This window comes from Panthera onca, chromosome B2, assembly GCF_046562875.1.
Source record: "Panthera onca isolate mPanOnc1 chromosome B2, mPanOnc1 haplotype 2, whole genome shotgun sequence".
NCBI classification, from domain to species: Eukaryota; Metazoa; Chordata; class Mammalia; order Carnivora; family Felidae; genus Panthera; species Panthera onca.
In genome coordinates, this window is record NC_138343.1 from 42,664,091 (window position 1) to 42,680,749 (window position 16,659).

At 36.7% G+C, this 16,659-nt stretch overlaps 1 protein-coding gene across 4 annotated transcripts in view; it reads right to left on the reverse strand.

Annotated features, from left to right (window-relative positions):
- SUPT3H (SPT3 homolog, SAGA and STAGA complex component) overlaps window positions 1–16,659 on the reverse strand; it is a 539,689-nt gene that overhangs the window by 141,316 nt on the left and 381,714 nt on the right. For all 4 annotated transcript variants that reach the window (XM_078446962.2, XM_078446964.1, XM_078446963.1 and 1 more), the window contains exon 6: window positions 9,213–9,352. In XM_078446962.2, the coding sequence (XP_078303088.1) occupies window positions 9,213–9,352 (140 nt within the window). The remainder of the gene's footprint in view (window positions 1–9,212; window positions 9,353–16,659) is intronic.

Below are 16,659 nucleotides of genomic sequence, written 5' to 3' on the forward strand. Positions count from 1 at the left end.
TCAGAGTCTCACCCTGACATACTATCTTTTCATGTTATAAAATGTACCCTAGTTCTATTATTTTGTGCCCTCTTCAGCAAATTCTGAAGCTAATTCTATGTCCCTGTCTGAGGCTAGTCATAAAGATTTCTTAAAGAAGTAATGTGCTTTACCTCAGAAAAAAACTAAATTTCAAATCAAATAGCAAGAGAAACAGAAAATACAGGGTTCCATCATACAACCAATGATCCACCAAGAAGGTTCAAGATTCAAGACCAAACAGAATTAAGAACCATTTATTGAGCCTGTATTCCCCTTAAGAGGGTACAAATCTTATTTGCCAGTTATTAACTACAGTACTGTGAATACAGAAACTATATTTTGTCTTTTGTGCAGTCACGACCTCAGAGGGTAGGATAGTGACTTACAAAAGAGCCTCAGTGAATAAATGCTGAATGAGTTAAAGAGTGGAAGGAAGGATGGATGAGATCCAAAGAAAATGACTTCTACTCATTCTCCATGTTATCTCTCAAGGAAAACTTCCTACAGATCCAGACAGAGTCAAGGTTGTAATACATCAGTTGGTCAATTCTTACTGTAATAATGTACAGATCCTCTACCCTTATAGACCTTTGAAGCTACCTTTCCAGCACTCATTCCCTCTTCCTATAGCTCCAGCAATCCATGCCTTTGTGAGGGGCTGGATGCACCTTCAGCTTTAGGGATGGAGCTTATGACTTAGGCTAAGCCAATCAGAGTAGGTCATCCTACTAGCTACTGTGGGTGATAGGGATTTCAGAAGATCTTGTGACCTAAGCATTTTCAGGGTCAATCTTGGACAGAGGCATCCTATCATGGCCTGGGGCCATGGAAAATGGAGCTACAAATCCAGTGACATATTGTGAACCTCGATATCAAACCTTGCTTGAGGCCAAATCTACCTGTGGTTGTTTACCTGAAGCACTTCCCTAATTGTTTAATAATTGTTTATTTCAATTTGAAATGGGCTTTTTGTTCATTGCAATCATGAAAAACGTTAACTATTTTAAACTTCTTAGGTCATTATTACAGTTCTGAATATAGTCTGTGTCACACTGGTATACGTTCCTATTCCTCAACTATATAATACGAGGCTACTTCATTTGCTCACAAAGCCTATCCTGCAGCACGACATATAAACTAAATTCTTCTGATGGGGAAAAAAAATGAAAAGGTAAACTGTAAAGGACATCAGCTGATGATTAAGAGGAACACAAGTGATAAATATGTAAAATCAAAATGGCATAAACTTACATACTCAATTTACTTATAATCTCAATGCTTGATGATGACAGCCACTGTTAGCACGTTGGTATATATCCTTCCGGTCTTAATTTCTAGGTGTGAGGAAATATACACATTCGCTGACCATTGGGTAAATAGGGTTCTTCTTCCCATTTCCATTACCACTATTATAAATGACATTGTGATGAACAGCCTTGTGCATAAGAATGTGCGTATGTTCAAAATGTCTGATTATATTTTAAACAGCAACTACCAAATATGTGTTTACTGGGCTGAAGTATATGAATTATTTCCAACTGGTATTTTTAAATAGTTTCTGGTTTCTATCAAACTTCACTTCCACCAACAGTTAATCTGTACCCAATGATACCTTAGTCTTCACCATTTTATAAGCAAAAATGGCGCTGGCTCATTACAAGTAAGCAGGTATTTTGCATGTTTGTTATTTGTATTCCTCTCTGTGATTTGTCTATTATTATCCTTTGCCAATTTTTCTACTGGAATGTTTTCTTATGGACTGAAAGATCTATATAAATAAATATTAATATTTTATTACATTATTACAGTAGTTTGCCTTTCAATTTTGTCTTTCTTTTTCTGACATAGACAAGTTATATGATTTTTATGTCATTAAATTTAAGTCATTTCCTTTGTGTTTTTGTCTCCAAAGTGGGCTTTCCTTTCAGAAGACTTTAATAGATTCAATTTTCACTACTGAAAAACTCACAATACATGTTTGTATACAGAAGTCTCTTAAAGGTTTTAAAAGCAACCTCTTAAATTTCTTAATTTAGGATTTCACAAATTTATTTGAAAATGGACCACTTCTCCATCCCCACCTCCAACAGTGCACCTGTTAACATCTGGGGTAGTTCTTGAAAAGCTTGTTTAGAAAACAAAAGCCTAGAGAGTCCTTCCACATTCCCAAATTGATATTTACCTATTTATTTGTTTTTTTTTTTTTAATTTTTTTAATGTTTATTTATTTTTGAGAGAGACAGAGACAGAATGAGAGTGGGTTAAGGGCAGAGAGAGAGGGAAACAAAATCCGAAGCAGGCTTCAGGCTCCAAGCTGTCAGCACAGAGCCCGACGCAGGGCTCGAACTCACGAGCTGTGAGATCATGACCTGAGCTGAAGTCAGACACTCAACTGACTGAGCCACCCAGGAGCCCCTATTTCTGTTTTTTAAAAACAGCTTTACTTTTCATACCCAGTTCTTGAATCCACCTGAATTTATTCTGAGGCCAGTCTAAGGTTAGGAACTAGATGTGATTTTTCCTTTTCAAATATTATCCAACTGTTTGGCACCTTTCTCCCACTGATTTCTACAGCTACCTTTATCGTGACTAAAGTCTTCTCTACATTACTTATTTCATGGATAGAATTCTCTTCATTGGTATGCTTATTGGGTGTTACACCAGTACCACACTATTTTGATGACAACAGTTTTATGAAATGTATCTGGTAGGATAAATTGAACTCTGCTCTCTATTCTTCTTTAATGAAAATTTCTTTGCTATTCTCATCTGTCTTATCACTTAAAGTAACCTCTAATATCACTGGATAGTTTAAAAAAATTTGCTGCGATTTTTGTAAAAATTCATCAAGCTAATAAATTAATTTAGGAACAACTGATAGGTTTATAATATCCTGTCTTTGTATCCAGGTACATTGTATTTCTTGACTTACACTCTTCTTAGTACATTATTAAATATTACTTTCATATTTCTCTTACATTTCTTGTTAATATGAAGTTGCCTCCAAATAAACTTCTCCCTTGTATTATTTTAACTGAGATGGTCTTCTAATTTTTATTAACTATTATGAAATATGGGGGAAGCTACTGGTTTTTAAAGTATGTATATGATTTAGTGAGGACTTTAATTGGTTTCAATAGTTTTTTGGATTGATCCTCAAGGATTACCTAATAAAAATTATATTATCTGTACATAATGATAATTTTTGTCTCCTACCAATAGCTAGGTCTTTTATTGCACTGGCTAATGCTCCTGGAACTCTAGCAAATAAAACTGATAACATGGGCATTCTAGAATTTAGTGGAACTCTGTTAATATTTTTCAAACTATAATGATGGCTGTTCACTGGAGTGAGATATTCTTTATCATGATATGAAGGTAACTTTTCTATTTCCAGTTCATTGAGAATTTCTAAAAAGAATAGGAAGTGAATTTTGTTTTATCGTCTCCTAAAATAATCATATGGTTGTTCTCCTCTGACCTAGTTCTTGGGTATTTAACACTAATGTATTTTCTAATATTCAAGCTTGCTTGAACTCATGAAAAAAATCTTATTTGGTCATGGTACATTCCTTATTATATTATGCTGCCAAATTAAAATTGCTAATATTTTAAGATTCCTGAATCCATATTCATAAATGAGATTATATTATGATACTCTGTAAAGTTTAATAAGGTTTCCTTACTTTCTTTACTCTGAGATAGTTTATATAGCATGACAATGAGTTATTTTATGAATGTTTAAAAGAGCTCTTCCATAAATCATTTTGGATTCAGAATCTGCTGAGGACATAATTCTTTCCCAAACATTTAGCATTTTTTCCAAGGTTACTGGTCTATCCAAGTTTTCTACTACCTGTTGAGAAAAACTAATCATTTACATTTTCTTAAGAAGATATTCATTCCAAATATTAGTACAGAATTATATGGGAATTGATTTCTCCAGTCTACGGCTAGATCCCTACTCCTTGCTGATTTTTGTTAGCTGTCTTTTCTTTCCATTTTTCTTAGACTTGCCATAGATTCATTCCACCATTTGTTATTATTTTTGCAAAGAGTTCCTTAAATTGGTATATTCAATTATATGTTTTCTTTTTTATTTAATTTTTTTAATGTTTATTTTTGAGAGAGAGAGAGAGGAGAGAAAGAAGAGAGAGAGAGAGAGAGAGAGAAAGAGAGAGAGAGAGAGAGAATGAGAATGAGCAGGGGAAGGGCAGAGAGGAGACAGAATCTGAAGCAGGCTCCAGGCTCTTAGCTGTCAGCAGAGAGCCCGAGGTAGGTCGCAAACTCACAACCCATGAGATCATGACCTGAGCCGGAGTTGGACACTTAACTGACTGAGCCACCCAGACACCCCTTAATTACTGTTTCCTAACTTTATGCATTTTTTATTTTCATTTTTCCTGTTTTCTCTTTTTGACATAAAATTTCTAATTTTAGGTGAATCTTTAGTTTCTTTTACTTTTTTCCAATTTAATAAAGGCTTAAAATCTAAAAAGTTGCCTCTATTTTAAAGTGTTGTCCAAATTTTGTAAATTTTACAGGGACTATTCTCATTGCTGTTATTATCCAAACAGTTGATGGTAATACATTTTAATTTGTTGTGGGTCCATTAGTTGCTTCTATTAGCTTTTTTTCTTTTCAAATTTTTAATCAATTAGGGTTTTGTTTGTTTAACTTCTGTTATTACTTTCAGGTTTACGTTTTCTGCTCTGGTAAGGTAATATGCTCTATAAATTTGTATATTGTTGAAATCTGTTGACTGAGTGTATATCTATCTGTGTATGAGAGAAACACTCCTCATGAGAAGTTGAATAGTGATCTTTTGTATTGACTTGCAATTAAAAAATAACGAAGCCCCTTCTTTACCGGTGATATATAGGTCCATGATGTAACCTCAAAGTTCTCCTGATGGAGGATAGTGTGTAGGGGGAGGTGGGAGGATAGAGCCCCACCAAACTTCTCCCCACCTCCCCTAAAGAGCACCATGGAATCCTTGGGGTTACCTGGGTAAGATTTTAAAACTGCTGCTCATTTATAAAATGTTTTATATCCATCTATTAAACTTAAATGTTTATGATTAAAAAATTTCCCCCAAGTCAATCTGTTAAGTACTGAGAATAGTGTGTTCCACACTCAACAAATGCATTTTCTCTAACTTCTCCCCACATTACTGGAATCTTTTGCTTTGTATATTTCAATTCTCTGGAATGTGATGATTAACATTTTGTATTTACTATCTTCACCACAGGCAGCATCATTTGGTAACATAAAATTACTGACATCGTTCCATTTGAAAACTTTTTCCCTTGAATCCTCTTTTCTCTGAACTAATATTGCTACCACTAGCATTTGCGTTTGTCTGATATAGCTCTGACTGTTCTTTTACTCTTACATTAAAAAAATCTACTAAAATTATATTTCTATTCTTACAGAATACACACAGGCATAATAGCATGTATGTAAATGTAGATGCGTATCTGTATATATCATGTATGTATGTGTATAAACTATCTTTCCAGCATATAAATTCTATATTTCTTAATCTCACATACATTTAAACTTTTTTCTGGGTTTCCTTTTTAAACTCAACTTAAAAACTTTTTTTCAGGGGCGCCTGGGTGGCTCAGTCAGTTGGGCGGCCGACTTCGGCTCGAGTCATGATCTCGCAGTCCGTGAGTTCGAGTCCCGCGTCGGGCTCTGTGCTGACAGCTCAGAGCACAGGGCATGCTTCAGATTCTGTGTCTCCCTCTCTCTGACCCTCCCCCGTTCATGCTCTGTCTCTCTCTGTCTCAAAAATAAATAAATGTTAAAAAAAACTTTTTTTCATGTTTGTACACCATTATCTCACTAGAGTTATTAGCCTTTCTTCTTTTATGATAAATCTTAACTAAGATATTTTTGAACTGTCTTATCTTAAAGGCATTGTACTTTACTTTCCATTATAATTAAAAAATAATAATAGTAGAAAAATAGAAAAGGGAAATAGAAAGAACAGACTTCAAAACCAGAAGATGGAGAACATCTACAGCAATCCACCTCTCTGGCTTCTTCGGTGAATTTTCCAGTATACTCAGTTCGACAAATGGTAATTCTGGGACTCAACCTCCCCAGAGATCATAACTTCACATTACTTGGGGCATAACTGAATGGTGAACCTGACTTCTCTGATCATTCAGATTTTATGAGAAACTTTGTGTTTTACAATCTCTGGTCAGTCACTTTAGGTTAAATTCAGATGGCCACCTGGAATGTTATTCAATCTTAAGCCAATTAAAAACATTTTTAAGGACCTTAAATTTTATGTATCCCATGGTGCTTTCTTTCTGGGTTCCAGTATCAGGCCTCTGGGGCTTCGGGACCCTAATTTGTTTAAAGGTTGTTCTCTCTGATGGCCTAATCTTTACTTTCTTGTTTACTTTTACCAATTTAAGGATTAGTCAGAAAGCAGAGTTCACCAAATTCTTTAAGTACTCATTATTTACATCCCCTTCACAAACGCAGTCGTTTATTAGACCAGATATTTCACTCGATTGATGATAAACTTGAGCTTCTCAGGTTCCTTCACGGTAGAGTAGTTGGGTCTTAGGCAAGGCTCTTCTGTGAGTGACTACAGTCACTCTGTTAAGAAAACCCAAAGCTCTTTGCAGCGTTTTGTGATACCCTCTTGGCCTTTGGTTGACACAGCCATATTTAGTTGATCAGAATGTAAGAAACAGTAAAACACACCTCCTGTTATTCTGTGGTGGGGGTTAAGTGGAGGTGAGAGGAGGGTCAACATTTATATGCATTATTATGCTTACCAAGTCCCTGATTCTCTTTCCTAGTCTCTCAAAAGCAATTCTGAACATTACTTAATTTTTATTTGATAATTTGGAAGGATCTTAAGATAATAGATCATAGATCTCTACTATACATCTACCCAAGTGTTAAAAATTTGGTGCTGGAGGAAAACTATAAGGGTAAGAGTTAGCGAACTGTCATGATGAAGGACTAGCAAGTAGAAATGGAAGTAAAAATTCAGACTTTTTATTTCAAGTCATATAATATTTAATACTGATGAGGTGCATTAGGAGTGAAACACAAAGCCAGGCACAACATAAAGTCACCTAAAACAACAGGAAACAACTCAGTTTTTGGTACTCTTGCTCGATGTTTTGAGAAAAAGCTAGGATCCCAAAAGAGTTTTTATGCCTCTAAAAATTTTTTTTCTCTTCTAAATTACATTTAAGTGAAAAAAAAAGGAAAGAAAGCAAAACAATAATAAGCTTTGTTGGTAGGTCTATACTATTTTCATACGTTCTTGGGAAGAAGGTAGCAAACAAAATTTCTGCAACAGTAAGTGATGCTTAGAGAAAAACGAAATCACTGAGTGATGCCAGGACTGATTACTCCACTGCACTTGAAAAGCAGAGATCGCAGTCTTGTGAGCCCAAAGTGGTTTCATATGGACTGCCGCACTTGCGGTTTGCGCTTGAAACTATAACCTGTCAAATTAGAAGCAGGCGAGGCCTATGCTCTTAACGGTTCCGCTTTCTACTGTCTACACTTACGTCTCTAAGTTCAGCATTTTTTAGTCAGTTAAACTCTGCTACTTGGATGAGTAGAATCTCAAAATTACTCTCCATTATGTTGGTTACAAAAGATTTTAGGTACGATATAAAGCTTAAAGAAACTGCCAATCTGATTTTTAACACATCACTGTAACTATTTTTACCAACTATCGATATTTTATTATCCTGGTTACCACTACCTCATATATAAGTGCAGGGAAGAGGAAGAGAAACTGCGTAAGTTCCCAAGCTTTTCCTCCCCCGCCTTTCCAGATACTTTATTGACTTTAACTTATACCTTACTGACTCATCATTTTTCCAGGCCTACAGTAGCCTGCTATTATGAGCTTAGTGTTACAACATGCTCCATTTCTTCTCTTCTCCTTGATTGTGGAATGTCCTTCCAGGCAGTAGGCTTGGTTGACAGAGATTTTCCCATCAAAACTGAAAAGCTAAGTGTTCTATTTTATTAATGTTTTATGTAGAGTCTTTCCTTAATGAATCTTTCTTAATGCCCATTAGAGTAATATAAAAATGTTTTTTAGAAAAGCATAAACAACATTTGCTCTCTGTGTAATGCATCATAAGTGAAACCATGCTACTAAACAATCATATCCTTTTTGGGCCATAATGACATCAGAAATATATGTTTATCATCTGCTTTGGACAAGCTAGCATGATTTTGGCCCACGGCGAAGTTGAACTAAAATCATTTGCAGTTGCCCCAAACCAAGATAACCACACATTTCTAAGGTAATTGATACCTAAAAAGAACATTGCCTTTAGATCACAGTTCGTGATCTAAGCATACTAATTCTTTAAAGAAGACTGTTAAAGTTTACAAAGCATGTATGTCTATTGGACTTCCTCCAAAATTTGACATGAAATAATTATATTTTTAGCATGCATAGAGATTATGATAAAGTAGGTACTTAGCACGATCTTTTGGAGTTCTGGAATTACCTCTCTTGTCCCATTTAAAGAGAAGGGGAAAATGGAGATTTTTTTTTTAACAGGTAAAAGTCTAATAAGAAGAAGAATAATGCTTTGTATTTTGGAAGGCACTGAAATGAAATCAGTCATTTTTATCTTCAAGTAAGTATTTAAGGAAACAGTAATTTTATGAATAGATAGCTCAGACAAATAGAAGGCAAACAATTTTCATATTTATTGTGAAAACATATTCAGGGAATCCAAACACATGTTACAGTGATGTAAAGCATGTAACTGCCCTGAATATTACCTCAGCTAATGAGTGCATTCATAGCCTGCAGATATGTCCTGAAAAACAGTTCTTCAGCTACATGCCAACACAAAAGTGGGCGAAATTACCTTTGCCCACAAAGAGAACTGGATGACTTGGGACAAAAACAAGTTTCAGATAAAATGGTAACAGGAAAAGTAAGACCTGGAAGGAAGTTGAGGGAAATCGACTCCTATTCAAAGGAGGAAACAGAAACAGAGCACTGAAGTTGTCTCCCAAAGTCATGTCTGAAGGCTGTACAATGCTGCCTTCAGACATGCAACTACTGTTCTGGGCAATTCAGACATCAATCAAAGAACAGAAGAATAGAACCAAATAGCATAAGCACTACAATGGTTATTCTATTACTGTAAAAAGGGAAGAATATACTATACCTCCATTCTTTCTTGTTTAACTTCATCAACTTCATCATCTTCAAACATTGCCAAGAGTTCTCCTGTTTGGTCAATAGAGTTGAGAAAGTCTTGGGCAATTTTTTGTCTTTTGTTTGCATTATTGCTGCCACTCAGTTTGTCTTCATGAACATAAAAGAAGGAAAAAAATGTGCTTAATAGGTTTACATCAACACCAATCACTACATGTATTGAATACTGCATATGAAATTCAGAATTGGAATTCTCTTGAAATAATCTTTAAATGGAGAATCTTTGGGCACCTGAGTGGCTCATCTGGTCAAGTGTCTGACTCTTGATTTTGGCTCAGGTCATGATCTCACGGTTCACAAGATTTAGCTCTGTGTCAGGCTCTGTGCTGTCAGCACAGAGCCTGCTTGGGATTCTCTCTCTCTCTCTCTCTCTCTCTGCCCCTCCCCTGCTCCAGTGGGTGTGCTCTCTCTCTCTCTCCTTCTCTCAAAAATAAATGAACTTAAATAAAATGAAGGGAGAATCTCTGCATCCAAAACAAAAGCATAAGCCACGCAGAATTAAATCATTTATTCATGCCATAAATAAGATTGAAGGAACAAAATACCAAATTATCAATTAATGGAGTGTGAATGGACTGATCAAAATTCCTTACCAAAAAAAAAAGGAAGTCCTTTCAGATTTAGAAAAAGAATCCTGATATACCAAGCCTAATTCAGAAAATAAATACGAAATTAATGTGAAATTAAATTATTTTATTTATGAAAATAAATGTGAAATTAAAAGGAGAGAATGTTACACATGTTACTGTGGCAATACATTTGAGGCCTAAAGGGACAAGGCCTTACTCTTTTCCTCTTAAGAGATAAAACTCTCATATTTATTTAAAAGCAAAACCTAACTTTAAAAAAGTTATTGCAAAAGGTCAAGAGGGAATAATGCAATAGGCAGTACAGTTTAATGTATAAATATCAGTGTGCATTAGTGACAGAGAACTAGATTATTTTTTAAAGTGATAAATTACATGCACAGATACCAGCCTATGCATCTCTGGGTGAAAGCATCCAATCCTTCACCATTAAATAGGATGCCAGCTGTGGGTTTTCCATAGATAGCTGTCTTGGTCAGTTTATAGCACAGACTATAATAAATATATAAATATATTGTAGACTGGATGGCTTAAAAAACCCATAGTTATGTCTCATAGTTCTAGAGGTTAGAAAGTCCAAGATCAGGTGCCGCAGACTTGGTATCTGATGAAAGCCTGCTTCCTGGTTTGCAGATGGACTGTCTTCTCCTATTCTCACATGGCGGAGGACAGATAGCAGAAGCAAGCTCTCTTGTATCTCTTCTTGGAAGGGCACTATTCCCATTCATGAAGGCCCCTCCCTCATGACTTAATTGTTTTCCAAAGGCTCTACCTCCAAATACCATCACACTGGGAATTAGGAGGCAACATAGGAATTCTGGGGGGGACACAAATATTCCATTCATAGCAATGACCTTTATCAAGTTGAGAAAGTTCCCTCCTCAGTTTTTTTAAGTGTTCTTCTAATGAAAGACCTTGGAGTTTTTTCAAATGATTTTTCTACATTTATTGAATGATCATGTGGTTTATGACCTTCATTCTATCATTATGATTTTTTACACAATTTTTTTTCTAAATTTAAACCAATCTTCCATTCCTGGGATAAACTCCATTTGGTCATGGTGTATAATCCTTTTTTGGATGTTGCTGGATTTGGTTTCCTAAGTATTCTGTTAGGGATTTTCACAATCTATATTAAAAAAGACATTAAGTAGACAAAAAGGCAACCTACTGGATGGGAGAAGATACATCAGATGATGTATCTGATAAGGGGTTAATATCCAAAATATACATAGAACTTACAGAATTCAATAATTCAAAACCCCCAAATAACCTGATTAAAAATGGGCAGAGGACCTGAATATTTTTCAAAGAAGATATACAGATGGCCAACAGACACATGAAAAGATGCTCAACATCACTAATCCTGATCAGGAAAATGCAAATCAAATCTACAATGAGGTATCACCTTACACCTGTGAGAATGGCTAGACTAAAAAAGGCAAGAGGGGCGCCTGGGTGGCACAGTCGGTTAAGCGTCCGACTTCAGCCAGGTCACGATCTCGCGGTCCGTGAGTTCGAGCCCCGCGTCAGGCTCTGGGCTGATGGCTCGGAGCCTGGAGCCTGTTTCCGATTCTGTGTCTCCCTCTCTCTCTGCCCCTCCCCTGTTCATGCTCTCTCTCTCTGTCCCAAAAATAAATAAAAAACGTTGAAAAAAAAAAAAAAAAAAAGGCAAGAAATACCGAGTGTTGGTGAAGACATGGAGGGAAAAAAAACCAACCCTGTGAACCGTTGGTGGAAATGTAAATTGGTGCAGCCACTGTGGAAAATGGTATGGAGTTTCCTCAAAAAACGGACAGTAGGATTACCATGTGATCCAGTAACTCTACTACTGGGCATTTACCCAAAGAAAATAAAAACACTAATTCAAAAAGATAAATGCACCCATATGTTTATTGCAGCATTATTTACAATAGCCAAACTACAGAATCAACCTAAGTGTGCATCAATTGGTGAATGGATAACAAACATCTGGGGTGTGTGTATGTGTGTGTGTGTGTGTACACACAATGGAATACTAATCAGCCATACACAGAAAAAATGAGATTTACAACAAAATGTATGCAGGGCATAATGCTAAGTGAAGTGCTTTAGAAAGAGAAAGACAAGTATCGTATGATTTCGCTCATATGTAGAATTTAAGAAACAAACAAAAAAAGACAGACAAAAAAGCCAGACTCTTAAATACAAAGAATAGACAGGTGCTTGCCAAAAGGGAGGTGGAGTGAAGAAATGGGTAAATTCATAAAGGGGACTAAGAAGTATAAGCTTCCAGTTACAAAATAAATAAGTCATATGGGGCGCCTGGGTGGCTCAGTCGGTTAAGCGTCCAACTTCGGCTCAGGTCATGATCTCACAGTTTGTGAGTTCGAGCCCCGCGTCAGGCTCTGTGCTGACAGCTCGGAGCCTGGAGCCTGCTTCTGTTCTGTGTCTCCTTCTCTCTCTGTCCCTCCCCAACTTGTGCTCTGTCTCTCTATGTCTCTCAAAAAATAAATAAATGTAAAAAAAAATTAAAACAAAAAACAACAAAGTAAGTCAGTCATAGAAATGGAAAGTATAGCATAAGGAATGCAGAAAAACAATGTATTAGTTTTTAGTTTTCTTGTGATATCTTTGTCTGGTTTTCATATCCGAGTAATAAAGGTCCTGAAGAATGCACTGGGAAAGGATTGGTGTTAATTGTTCTTTAAACATTTGGTAAAATTCATCATGAAGTCATTTAGGTCTGGGTTTTTCCTTGGGAAACTTAAAATTACTAATTCAAAGAATTTACTTGTCATAGGTCTACTCAGATTTTCTATTTGACTCAGTTTCAGTAGTTTGTGTTTTTATAGGACAGAAAGTAGATATTTATAGATTTGGTTATATAAGCCATTGTATTTGCCATTTCTGCTTCTTTTCATTTCTTTCTACAATTTGAGCAGCCATCTTGTGTCACTCCTTACTCCAATACAACCTTGGTACCCCCCACCTGACTTATGTCGTTACCGTCAAATATATTACCTATCTATGTGTTATGGACTTGACATTACGTTATATACATTGTTTTATACGTTGTTTTTTAAATCTGTTACGAGAATAAGGAAAAATATATGCAATTATATGGTTTCTTATATTTACCTACACAATTAGCTTTATAGGTACTTGTGTGTGTGTGTGTGTGTGTGTGTGTGTGTGTGTGTGTGCATGCACATGCGTGTATTCAAATTGTTGTCTGGTGCCACTTGCTTGAGCCTGAAGTACTTTAGCATTTTTTATATGGATTTGCTACCAAGAAATTTACCCAGTTTTTGTTTATCTAGGAATATATATATATTTGCCTTCACTTTTGATATGTTTCTTGGTTAACAGTTTTTTCTTTCAGCACTTTGAATATGTCATTACACTGCTATCTGACCTATATTGTTCTGGGGTTGTTTTTTTGTTTTGTTTTGTTTTTTGTTTTTTTTTTTTTTACCTATATTGTTAATGAGAAGTCAGCTGTTAATATTGCTGGAGTTCCACTGTATGTGATGAAGCGTTTTTCTCTTGTGGCTTTTGTGATTTTTCTCTTTGTCTTCCAACATTTCTAGAAGAATATGTCTGAATGTGGATCGCTATGTGATTACCCTAATTGGAGCTTGTTGAGCTGCTAGGATGTATAGATTAATAATTTTCATTAAAGTTGAGAAGTTCCAATCATTATCTCTTTGAAGGTTTTTTTCTGTTCTTTTTTTTTTTTTTTTTTACCTTTCCTATCCTTCTGGTCCCATTATGCATATGTTGGCTCATTTCATGATGCCTCAGGTTTCAGAAAGCTCTATAAATGTTTCTTCATTCTTTTCTCTGTTTTTCAGACTGCGTAATCTTTAACAATCTGTCTTCAAGTTCGCAGATTCTTTCTTCTCAGTTCAAAGCTACTACTGAGTCTCTTTACTGAATTTTTCATTTTAGTCATTGTGCTTTTCAACTCCAGAATTTGCATTTCTTTTCTATAACTTGTCTCTTTATATTAATCTTTTTTTAAAAAAGTTTTTATTTAAATTCCAGTTAGTTAACATTCAGTATGATATTAGTTTCAGCTGTGCAGTATAGTGATTCAACACCCAGTGCACATCACAACAAGTGCTCTCCTTAATTTCTGGCTCTTAATTGATATTTTCTAGTTTGTGAGACACTGTAATCATATCTTCCTTTTGTTTCTTAAAAATGGTTTCCTTTAGTTCTTTGAGCACGTTTACGATAGCTACTTTGAAGGTTTTGTGTGACCAGTCCAATATCCAGGTGCTCTCAAAAGCGGTCTGTGTTGCCTGCTTTTTGTTCCAACCCTTTTTTGTGGATTACATACCTGGTTTTTTGCATGCCAAGTATTTTGTTGTGATTGTTGTTCAAAATGGACATTTTATATTGTAGTAACTTCTGGATAATTATTCCCTCCTCTTCCTGGGGCTGGTTGTCGATGTTTGCTTGTTTGTTTAGTGACCTGGCTAGACTGGTTCAAATAAAATCTTTTTCCCTCACAGCATGTGGCCTCAGAAGTGCTTCTCAGAGGGCACAGCCTTGAGCATGCAATCCGTCTCCTCGACCACCAGGGATGACTGTGGTTTTAGTCGGGTTCTCTTTGGCCGTCACTTTGCCAGCTCTCTTCATTAAGTTACCTGACTCTACGGGTATCACACACAGCCATTAGCTTCCACTAACTTCTGGCTGATTGCTTTACTGTTTTTAATTAAATACTCTTGGGCAGAAAACGTTCCACAGATGGACTTGAATCATGTCGGGCCCCTTTGCAGAGTCAAGATATTGCTAGCCTCTACATTTTGCCCTGACCGCGGAAGACTCTTCTTGGCTGTATATTCCCTTCGTTTCCTGTTAAAACTTTAGCTGATGCACTGTTTTGTTATTACCAGTATCACAGAGCTTCCAGCCTCCTCTTAACTGCTCACCATCAGGATTTCCATTGTCTCCTATGCCACCATTAGGTATGAACTTCACAGGCTCTGTTCTAAAAAAATCAGTCCCCGTAGGGAAAGCTGAAGAGCTCTTTGTGAACAAAGCTGCTTCTCCCTCTGGGCTGAATCTCTGTATCGCTGTACTGGAGCTGGGGGTGGGAAAGGCAATCGGCTTCTCTTAGAAAGACTCCTAACTCTGTGAGTGGAGATCTGGGTAGGGATGGTAGTAGCCCACTCTCTTCTGAGCTTGTCCCTTCTCGCGTGGAGCTCTACTTCGCCTGAGCGAGCTAGGGTAGGGCATTCAGGACTCGGTATTCTCCGCCTGCCACGTCTGGGGTAGAGCTTCCCTATGGGTGGAGAAGGAGTGGAAGTTGCAGTCCTTTCAGCTATTCCTGCATGGAACAGAGCTTCTGCGACATGGAGCCAGAGGAGATGTGAGTTGCCAACCTCCTGGGGGACACTGTTGCCTTAGACTTGTGGCTGGAGAATCAAGTGTCCAGGGTTCTTGGGAACATTTGCCCAGAGTGAAGCTTCTACTGAACTAAGGTGGCAGGAAAAGAGAAGAGGAGTAATAGGGGCAGGTCCTGGCTCAAATCAAACAGACTCTCACTGTTCTTGGTATTGTTTCTTTTTTTTTTTTTTTTTTTTTTTTTTTGATTTTTTAAAAATGTTTATTTGTTTTTGAGAGAGAGACAGAGTGCGAGCAGGGGAGGGACAGAGAGAGAGGGAGACACAGAATCCGAAGCAGGCTCCAGGCTCCGAGCCGTCAGCACAGAGCCCGACGTGGGGCTTGAACCCATGAGCAGTGAGATCACGACCTGAGCCGAAGTTGGATGCTTAACCGACTGAGCCACCCAGGCACCCCAGACTCTTCCTGTTCTTAATGAGACTTGTTTTTTTTTTTTTTAAATATGTGCTTCTCCGTTTGCTGTATACCCTTAGGATAATTTCTGGAGACTTTAAGCCATTATTTTTTCTAAAATTTAGTTTTGTATATATACAGAGAGAGAGTGTGAATGGGGGAGTAGGGCAGAGGATGGGAGAGAGAGAGAGAAAATCTTAAGCAGGCTCCACATGGGGCTTGAACCCATGACCCTGGGATCATGACCTGAGCTGAAATCAAGAGTCAGTTGCTTAACCCACTGAGCCACGCAGGTGTCTCAGAAGCCATTACTTTTTAAAGTTTTCACCAGTTAAATGTGTTTCACTGGGGAATGAGTCTGCCACACTGCTCATACGGCCATTCTCAAAGTCCCACCTCAGTATTTGATATATTTTACCTGAGCATTTTGTCTTATATGTTACAGCAATTATTTTAAGACTTTATATGACATACACAAAAAAAGAAAATTTAGATGAAAGTAAAGAGGCGAGATTTGAAATACATGAGGAGAGGACATCAAACTGATATGATGCTGTTAGTACAACTGAATACTAGTCTCACTACCCTGAGCTTCTTAGCGTTCTAAGAGGTTGTTGTTAATATCTCTCATTGATTCGATGGCAAGAATGTATCAGGTGATTTTCATACATTAGGTTTTAAACATGCATGTGAGTTCTACCATGGTAAGTGGTATAATTTTTGACTTATGAGAAAATGGATCCTCAAGTTCACAGAGAGAGAAAGCAGAGAAGAGGGACTGATTAGAATTCAGGTCTGTTTGGGTCTAAGTCTGTATTTTTTATGCTCTCTAAAAAAAGAAACATTTAAATTCACCTGGATGACTAGTCTTCAGAAATTAAATTCTATGAGAATTACAGTAATATTAAGTAGGCACCACTGATGAAACATTTGATATGAATTTTTCTTTCCTTCTTTTCTTTCTTCCTCCCTTCCTCTTTCTCTCTCTCTTTCTTTCTGCATGGTTGGTACACCTGC